Source organism: Diplotaxodon limnothrissa, linkage group LG18 (assembly GCF_057381915.1).
Source record: "Diplotaxodon limnothrissa isolate DT_005_m linkage group LG18, D_limnothrissa_male_GT1.1, whole genome shotgun sequence".
Classification (NCBI taxonomy): domain Eukaryota; kingdom Metazoa; phylum Chordata; class Actinopteri; order Cichliformes; family Cichlidae; genus Diplotaxodon; species Diplotaxodon limnothrissa.
The window spans coordinates 40967609-40977581 of NC_140613.1; the positions used below are offsets into that span (position 1 = coordinate 40967609).

Sequence of the window (9973 nt, forward strand, 5' to 3'; positions counted from 1 at the left end):
CAGAGGGATTAGCACAACACAGCAAACACTACACCTCGTGTCCATTGGGAGTACATGGGTTACAGAAATGATAGAATACAAACGCATATGTTGAGCTCTGTATTTGTACAAAGTGCAGGCTGCACTAAATGTTGCAGATATCGAAATGTATCTATTTGTTTAGATATTAAAGAATATGACATCCATGTATTGTAACAATTAGTTATATCAAGTTAATCAGATATGCATCGTTTACATTTCTCTGCATTTAAAGCATTGATTTAAAGAAAAATGATTAAGGTGTGCTTTTGCCTTCTGTATGCTATTTACATTAAATGCAATGTGTGCATTTAATGGTACAATTTTTAAACATGTGGCGTTACAGGGAAATTACCCTGGAAACCTGCAATTTTCTCAATAAATAAATAAATAAATAATGTCATTAATATATCTTTAATGTCTTCACGTGTGCATTTAGAAGTAGGACTGAGCCTGGAAGGCTGCTTTGACAGACAAACACACAAACCATTCAGCCCAGTTGTTTCTGAATAACACTCAGAAATCTTTTTTAATCTTCTCCAATCCTTCTTGTCGTCATCAACAGCCTCCAGGCAGACTTGTACTCTCTCTCCAGTCTCCTGACATATTAGTCTGCCTCTAACATCAGATTAATGCCCAAATCAATTAGAGCTACAGTAGATGAATACCCCACCCCACCCCCCGCAACCCCACCCTGAAGGACTTTTTTGGATTATAATAAAGTTGCCATGCACTTGATATTGTCTGGAAGCGAGACAGTGTATACTTAAACACAGACTTGAACTTTCATTACAAAAGCAATGTCATGTTTAGTCATTTGGTCAAGCAAAACAAACAGGGCCACCCCAGATTTGTTTGATGCTACTCAATTAAGTTCCAAAGTAAGTTTTACTTTGAATCATGATAAGTTGTTTAATCTAAGTGACCGTAAAGGAGGTATGTAGTGTTCTAGGAAGGTATTTGCAGCAGTGGAAATGGCACCGTTAATCACAGTTAAAAAGCAACTTGGTTAGGTTTAAGAAAAGGGATCTAATAATACTCACATAATAATAATCCCAATCATAATCATAATAACTTTTATTAGGTTTGACCATTAAAAGGATAAAGTCAAACTTAAAGCCAAAAATTAAAGCCCAAACAATAAAGATACATTTGAGTTATGATTGAATCAAACAAAGCTGGAGATGTAATTCAAAACACTGACTGGTATCCACTCAGACAAATTGTTCCAAATATGGAGGTCACCTTTAGATTGCTGCCTTTGGTACAGCCAGTCCTACCTGAGCTTCAAACTGACTCTTATACTGTCACATTTCTCTCCAGAGCTCCACTTTTCAGCAACTAGCTGAAATAGAATTTATGTTAAAATCAGTCACATAAAGTATCGTAATCTGCCTACTCTTCCTTCTTTAAGTGCTATCGTTGTCTGTCCACCTCTTCCAGTCCCAGAAGAAATGAGCCTTAGGATTGTGAAGAACAACCAATGCAGCTTGGTCGGGCTCACCGCTCACCTACTGCGAGGAGGAGGTGGATGGTCTCTGATGAGTGTCTATCCTGTGGTAAGGACACTTTGTTTACTCCTGTACCTGGCAGGCGTGATCTTTTGCCCGCCAGTAACTGGAGGAATATTGGTAGGCAAGATAAGTAATATCTTCCTAGCACAACTTATGTGTTCAGCTAAACTCATTGTAAGCGCTCACACTCACTCTTGTCAAGAACCTATTGACTCAGAACAAAACATGATCGATCATTGGTTAAAGAGCTCAGCATTTCTCTTATCCCCCTCTCAGAATCCCTGCAAGTTTCCACCTTGAATGGCACCAGGCTCCCAGGAAAAATAGTCTGTTTTTGTTCGATGCACCCAACACTCCCCTGGTCCTTGGGTTCCTTTGGTTGAATACACACAATCCCAACATAGACTTGTTGAAGGGCAGGATATCTGGCTGGAGTTTGTGGCCAAAAGAATTGGCTATAACTCAGTCCTCCCCTGCTGAGCTGCCTAATCTAACCTCTGTCCCTGACCTTGCTGAAGTATTCAAGGATTTAGCCCTCTCTCTTCAGCCATACAGTTTTTATGACTGTGGCATTGACTTTCTGCCTGGGGCTCTATTACCCACGAGCCATCTGTACAGCCTGGTGATGCCTGCAAGGGCCTTGATGGAGAAGTACTTTATGAATTTTTTTGAATGTTTGGGTACCTTGATGATATCCTCTTCTTTAGGTCTGTTTTAGAGCATGAGGTCCACTTCCCCCCAGTCTTGAATTATGTAAGAGGCAAGAAATGAGTTCTATGTTCAGTCTCTTTCCTCTGATAGATCATGGATAAAGGTCAGTTGTGAGCAGATCCTGCCAAGATAAAGGCAGTGGTGTAATGGCTGGAGCTGGGAAAAATGACTTTCTAGGGTTTGCAAACTTTCACTGGCACTTTATCTGTGACTTCAGACGCATTGAAGTCTTGTTAATACTGTGACATCCAAATAGAAAACATCAAACCAGAGATGCTTGACTTCTTGGTGTAACTCATATACATATGCCTTAAAGCTCATAAACTGGAGATGAAACGGCTCTGCAATACCTCATCAGGTCCCCATTTAGCCTGGAAAAATACTTTCCCATGTGTTTATACCCCACTAATGTCATTCAATTTCTCCCATCGTTTGTCCTCCCTCCTCTCCTTTGTCTGCTTATTCCCCTCACCCCCAACCAGTTGCAGTAGATGGCTGTCTCTCCCTGGGAATGGTTGTATTGGAGGTTTCTTCCTGTTAAAAAGGAGATTTTCCTTCCCACTCTTGCCAAGTGCTGCTCACATGGCAATGTTAGGTTATTATTATTTTAGAGTTGTCTGTCCATGCACTACTTCCATTCTGATTACATGTGGCGAGACTCTCAGGCCTCCTTGGTGCTTATGCAGCAGCTCACATGCTGATACCCTGTGACCTGCTTTTATCACTGTGCACATATATGTATGCTTGAGCCTGTGGGATGGAAAGAGAGACAGAATGGCGGTAATAAGGATGCATCATAGACTGTAACATGTGTTTGGTTTGCAGATGTGTAAGAATGCTGCTGCTTCACATAGCTTTTCTTTTTCACTGTCCTCTCTGAAAGATGTTGTTTGGTCAAATGACTTAAAACTGATTTTACCATAAATGCCAATTAATACAGTATCTCATTGAGCACGAAGAAATCTGACTTTTCTATTCCAGCCATCCTCACTTCTTCTTGTCAGGGTTGGGGGGGGGGGGGGGGGGGGGGGGGGGTGTATAGCCTATCCCACCTTTGACTGACTGTCCTATCATTTCAGTAAGTTACTCTCTGGATTCAATTACTTCTCATACTTTGTAATAGCTACAGGTTTCTTGCTGATTTCACCTGTGTGAGGACTGCATGAACAAATAAGTACATCTCAACTGAAATTGAATTTATTTTTCAAAGACGAATGAAGCAAAGGTTCTTCTAGATCCACGCCACACAGTGCTCAGTGCTGAAAAAGTATTTGCCCTCTTCCTTACAATATTTTTTCTTTCTTTTCACATATTCGTCACACTTTTGTCTTTATGGCAATGACTTTTTCCACACACAATTAGATGTTTGGATAACTATTTTTTACCTCTTAAAAAACAAAATCATTTATAAAGTGCATACTTGGCTTATCTTTGACGAAGGCTAAAATTTGTTTGATGATCTCACATTCAGTAATAAATAAAAAAGCACTTAGATGTATATTACAGGTGCTTGTGTGGATGGGATGTGTTTATAAGGAGCAGTCCATTTCTCATTGCTTTGAAAGGTTAGAAGTCCAAATTCTTGCAGTAGAAAAACCTTCAATAATACAAAACAAATGTTATAAATTGGTGTATAGTTGTATTTGAAAAGTGGTGCACTGACAATGTTCACTTAAACTTTCTGTTTATTAGAACACACACATTGTGGTCTCTGCATTTCTTGATCAAATGCCAAGTCATGGGTTAATATTTTACTCAAACTTTAATCTTCTGTTAAACAGATATTTAGCCAAACAACTTACTGTCAGTATCAGCTTGTATAAATGCTTAACCGCTTTAAAAATACTAAAATCCTCTAACATGTTGCAGAGGACATCGCCCATGTCCCATGAATGATGTTTCAAAAACATCTAAATGTCACATTGAGATTAATATACTCTGAAAGCTAATTGAGTTTTATATTTGCAACAAATGATTTTGATGAGGTAATAACTCCAAACAAAATAGATTTCCAAATCGAGTAAGCCAGGGAGAGATGAAAGCAGTTGCCTTCAAGTGGGTACTAAAGCAAAGGTCACTGATGGTTGAAGATACTGATCAAGTTGTTAAATTACTGCTCAGTAAATCCCATTAATTTGCTTTAGTCATCCAGATGGATAATCCCCTGTAGGAAGAGATTACAAGGATTAAGCACTGAATCATTGTGCGGCAGGATTAGCTCCACACATTCATCTGCCACAGCTCACTTTCTGGATTTCTTTTTCACCTTCAGAACGCTGCTCATTGGCACTGCGGCACCAAGACTAGGGCAACACATGTACCGTCTGACAAGAGACTCAGAGGATGAGTTTGATTAGGCCTGATATAATTTAACTTGAAAAATTATTAAAATTATAATTACAATTTTTTTATTACTTAAAACAAAATTATTTTAAGATTGTCATTTTTTTTAATGTAACAATGATTGAAATTATTTCCTGACAGCTGATACTCACAGAATGGATGAAATCATGTGATGTATGAATGGATCCAACTGAAAGTGATTCCTCTTAATAACGAATGATTTCCTGTCATGTCCTAAATTGTGTCTGTCTTGGAAACTTAAAAGTGTTAGAAAATAAAATTAGAAAACAACAATACCCCCCCCCCCCCCCCCCCCAAATATAACAATAATAATGATGAATAAATAGAGAGTTAACCGTTTATTCATTTTTCATATTTTTAAGGCTAGAAATCCGTTTTTAATGCTGTTTTTATTTAAGCTGACTTAAAGGACGTTTAATAATAATAAAGAAGTTTGACTCATAATAATCAGATGTAAACGCTAGAAAAGCAGGCGAGTCATTTATTTAATTTGGTTTCTATTTTAGATTCTGTTAGGTTTACGTCACGAGCAGGTGCGCGTTTTTTTTGGTTTTGCTTTTTGTTTTTTTTGTTTTTTGTACACCCACTACTCCTCGCATGCACATCGTGATCGGTGTGGCCGGTTTTTAATGCACCGTCCAGTCTGCTGCATGCTGCAGACCGAGGGACCGCATGGGAACTTGAACACTTGCTGCGCTCGCGCAGGTCGGCCCGTTCAGAGCCACTCTGCGTTTATCAATGACGTTGCGTGGAGCGCGCGGTCACGGCGCGTTAAAAACCTGCACGGTTCATCATTTGGTTTTCAGCAATGGGAGGGGTGACACACACACACACACACAAACACACACGCTTTTGTAGTATGTCAGTGCAAACACACAGGCACTGTTGTCTTACTGACAAAGTGGTAATCGTGGGGTGTCCGAGAGGGAGGACTGTTTTTTCTTTGCTAGCGAGACACAAGCAAATTCCAGAAGCCGAAACTCGCCAACGTCAACAGCCTTAAAGCACAAAGTAGAAATTTCGTTTCGATTTCATATCTAACTGCAGTCAATCCACGCTCGTCACGTGGATTTCCACACAGGATCCAGCTAAATGAAGAAAGATGAAAGTTGTGCTTAGAGAACAGCCGGAATGCCTGGTTGCAGGTCTTCGTTTGTTCACACATTTTCACAAACAGACTTCGCGTAAAGGAGCTGTGCGGCTTTCGGCTCAGCAGGCCCACGTTCAGTCCAGAAGCGAGCGCGCGCGTCCTGCAGACGACTTTAGAGGATGCGCGTGCGGAAGTGTCGGGCCCACAGCTTCATCACGCAGACAGCAACACAGTCTCATTTACAACGCGACGTGTTGCATTGAAGGCGATGAGGACGCAAGTGGCCTTCTTCCCACGGCCGCGGCTTTCCATCTCTCCGCCGATGTCCACACACGCAGTGCGCGCGCACGTAGCCTGCCTGCAGAAGGTCCCTTCTGTCCGCAGAACAAAGTCAGTGTTTGCAGTGAATGGCGTGAATAGACGCGCATTTACAGACCGGCGGGCAGTCTTCTTCGGTACACCGGGGTGCGCTCATTTGTCGCGTGTGTCAATGAGGCGCGCGCTCCGGGGCCCACCACTGTGCTTTTATTTGTCAACCAGTCCTCCCAGTCAAACCCGCACTGGCTGGCACAAGTGGCGCATCGACCGCTCTGCTGGTGCACTTATTTACTGCGGCAGCGCTGCCCACTTACTGTTGGATAAATGACACAGCCGCACTCGCGCGCGCACGGTTTCCCCTCATTGTTAGAGCGGGAATAGAAAAGCGACTGAAACCTGCCAGAGTTCCATTTGTGAAAAAGCTCACCAAGTACAAGCCAAGCGTGTGTGACCGTCTCCCTGCAGCTCCGTCCAAAAAGGAAGACTAAAAGTGACTTTCAGCTGGGGCCATAAATGGAGCGTGACGGAAAAAAGATATTATTATGATTATCATCGCTGTCGCGTGCTGCCTGTGATACGCTGCCTGCCTGTCTGTTTTAATTGAAATTTAAGTGAAATTCATTCAATTGAAACTGACTGTTAAGAAAAGGAAATTGTGACTGTAACAACAACAACAACAACAACAACAACAACAACAGGTTGTTTGTTTCTCTGTGTTAGCCTTGCAATAGACTGGCCACCTGTACAGGGGTTACCCCCCACCCTCCCCACGACCCTGATAAGGTTAGTGGAAAAAAACTGATTGATGGATAATAATAATAATAATAATAATAATAATAATAATAATAATAATAATAATTTAGATATCTTTTTGTCATTCGTGGCGTTACCACAGCGCGCGCCTGTTGCACAGTAACCAGTCACGGAGCTCATGAATGTTGGATTGTACAGACTGTTGCTCATCATCTTCTAATACTTGTTTTTATTTATTTTATTTTTTTATTTTTGCTAATTGTGATTCTTTAATTAGACAACGAACAAACAAATTAAGGAATGGAGACACCTCTCTCTGTAACTGCTTAATTGTGACGGGTTTAAGATGTCAATTTGCGCATTTTATGAAACATGTTGTAGCAAATGGAGTGTTCATGGAACATGTGCCAAAAAAAAGATTTCGTTGCACTGTATAAACGTTCTTTGTCGTGCACAGGTGACAGCGTGGGGCTGTTGAGCACGGTCCAGCTGGTGGAGCTCAGTTAAGACGTCAGAGCAAGCTCGGACAGCGGGGACAAGGGGCGTGGTTTGGGGGACTATCTCGAGGTGCGCCTCACGGACCGAGCTGTGATTGGTTGGCCCGCCTGGCAAACGGCACGCGACTATGGATGTCGCTATAAAGAACCCTCGCGTGCCTGTTCTTCAGCTAAAAGTTCAGCTAGTGCAGAGCGCGAGCACAGTGTCAAAGGAAAGACGGGTGTGATTGTTTCCGCAGTAACAGCAGGAAGAAAACAAACATGGATGGGGTGCTGGACCCTTTCTCTGGACTCGACTCTTTCTCCTCCCCTCCTTATTTCGACGATGACGAGTTTTTCACCGACCAGTCCTCTCGAGATGGACACTTGGAGACGGATGACTTTCTGGATGACGAAGTGGACTTCCTCTCGGGTAATTTTCAAGACTATTACAGCAAAGACGGCAGCGGCAGAGCACCGCCTCACGATGGAGACTACGACATCGGCAACCTGTCCTTCTCCTCTTCGTCCTCCGTCTTCTCCTACGGCTGCGCAGACAGCACGCCGGAGCTGTCTCCTCGGATGGGCCATCACGGCGGGCCGTTGCTGAAGCGCAGGAGGCGGATGAGGTCTGAGATGGAGATGCAGCAGCTGAGGCAGGCGGCCAACGTCAGGGAGCGGCGGAGGATGCAGTCCATCAATGACGCGTTCGAGGGCCTACGCTCCCACATCCCCACTCTGCCCTACGAGAAGAGACTCTCTAAAGTGGACACTCTGCGGCTGGCCATCGGCTACATCAACTTCCTGGCTGAGCTCGTGCAGTCTGACCTTCCTATTAGAAACTCCAGCAGCGACATGCACGCGCAGCCCAAGAAAGTAATCATCTGCCACAGAGGAACAAGTGAGTGCGCCTTTGTTTTTACAGTGGTCGTAATGGAACCAAGCCTGCCTTTATGCGTAATAAGAGACTCGTGGGCGCATCTAATTTGAATCAGACAATCGTCAGAGTCAGATTTATGGTGTCATGGTGCGAAAAAAGCAAAATAAAACAAAGCCAAAAAAGTGGTGCGGAAATTAAAATAAACAATTGTGAAAATTTTATTAATTTTTGCTTTTCCCCCTCCAGGGTCCCCCTCGCCAAGCGACCCCGACTACGGCCTGCCTCCGCTGGCCGGTCACTCGCTGTCTTGGTCGGATGAAAAGCAGCTCCGGGAGCAGAACATCATCCGTACAGCAAAAGTCTGGACACCGGAGGACCCCCGAAAACTGCACAGTAAACCGGGCCTCACAGACATCGAAAACGAGCCTCCCTTCAACCTGGTGGCCTGAACAGCAGCACAAGCCTTGCGCCATGGAAATGTGACGACTGTAAAGTGTATCACGCTATTGTCTGTTAATGTGAAAAGGAGCAGCATGTGAGCTGATTTTACAGTTTTACATACTGGCCTCAGTGCTGTACATAGTTTTATCATGTTGATAATTTTATTTTTGTAATTCAAGCAGCTGGCAATCATGTATTTATTTTGTTTCACAGGTGATAATATATGTTTTAATTTAAATGTACTGTAAGACAAAATGTATTTTTATATCGGTCCACAATGATTTCTATTTATATGCTCTCTTCAAATAAAAGAACCAACTGATAAGAAGACTATTATTATTATTATTATTATTATTATTATTATTATTATTATTGTTATTATTATTATTATTATTATTATTATTATTATTATTATTATTATTATTATTGCTGTGTGCGTTAAACATTTCTGTGTTCACAGAAGATGAAACTATTGAATGTAAATGTTTAGCGCCAGTCTTACTGAAAACGGCTTGCTGCGCATAAGTGTGAGCTCTGTGAGCTGTGCCTTTGGATTATCACACTAACGATGTGTTTTGTAGAGAGCAGCACAAATGTGTCCGTTCTTGAACCAGTTAACAATCCAACCAGTCGCAGTTTTATTGCTTGTTTGCCCAAACTTTTTATCGTCAGATTTTAAAAATCACCGTGAATTCGGAACTCTCAGATAACAATAACACACCTTTAAAATACACACATGCGTGTTAGTCGATGAATGGGTGAGGGGAGCATCCTCCTTGCCGTGGAATTGCGCAGTGGCCGCTGGAAGCTGACGCGCTTTGACCTGAAAGTGTGATTGAGTGAATGAAAGAAGAAAGCGCTCTAATGCTGTGACATAAATATGCAAATGAATGCTAATGAGGCGCACTGTACACCCACAGACAGCTGAAGGTGTTTAAAGCGCACGCGGGCGTGCAACAGTATGGTGGGAAAGCAGTCAATACTCTCTGTGCTGCCAGGTGCTGTCGGGACAGATTTTCCCGTGGTAGCGGCATCCCAGGAACATGTGTCCCCACGGCCTTCTCTGCGGCCGCCCCCTCTGCCGACACGCTGGCGTATATATGAAGCATGAGTGGCTAAAAGCTGCCGCACACAGGCTGAGGAGGACCCGCTGCACCTGCAGCAGAGCAGGTATGCTTGTTTCTTCTTCAGCTGCACAACTCGTCTTTCCTTCGTTTTTCCTCTTTTAATGACAGTTGTTTCTCTCAGCCTCTGTTTAGCCGATTTTCCACTTCCTCTGTGCCTCCGACAGCAGCATGTAATCCTGCTGCAGCCATTAGAAAGTCAAATGTTAGAGAGTTAATGCAACTTCACCTCCTTGGAAAGAGCTGCAGGTCCGTTCAGACGTTGTAGTGTCGCACTCGCGCTT

General features: G+C 42.9%; 1 protein-coding gene across 1 annotated transcript; it reads left to right on the top strand.

Annotated features, from left to right (window-relative positions):
- Positions 1-7526: 7526 nt before the first annotated feature.
- On the top strand, positions 7527-8573 carry ptf1a (pancreas associated transcription factor 1a). Its single transcript, XM_085378697.1, has 2 exons — positions 7527-8145; positions 8371-8573. The coding sequence occupies exons 1-2, from the start codon at positions 7527-7529 to the stop codon at positions 8571-8573; spliced, it is 822 nt and encodes a 273-aa protein (XP_085234823.1).
- Positions 8574-9973: the final 1400 nt, after the last annotated feature.

What these genes read in the sequence shown, in the direction of transcription:
- ptf1a (XM_085378697.1), top strand. Translation starts at nt 7,527, where the DNA reads ATGGATGGGGTGCTGGACCCTTTCTCTGGACTCGACTCTTTCTCCTCC. An exon ending in CATCTGCCACAGAGGAACAA is followed by an intron (nt 8,146 to 8,370) that starts GTGAGTGCGCCT and finishes TTCCCCCTCCAG; the next exon opens with GGTCCCCCTCGCCAAGCGAC.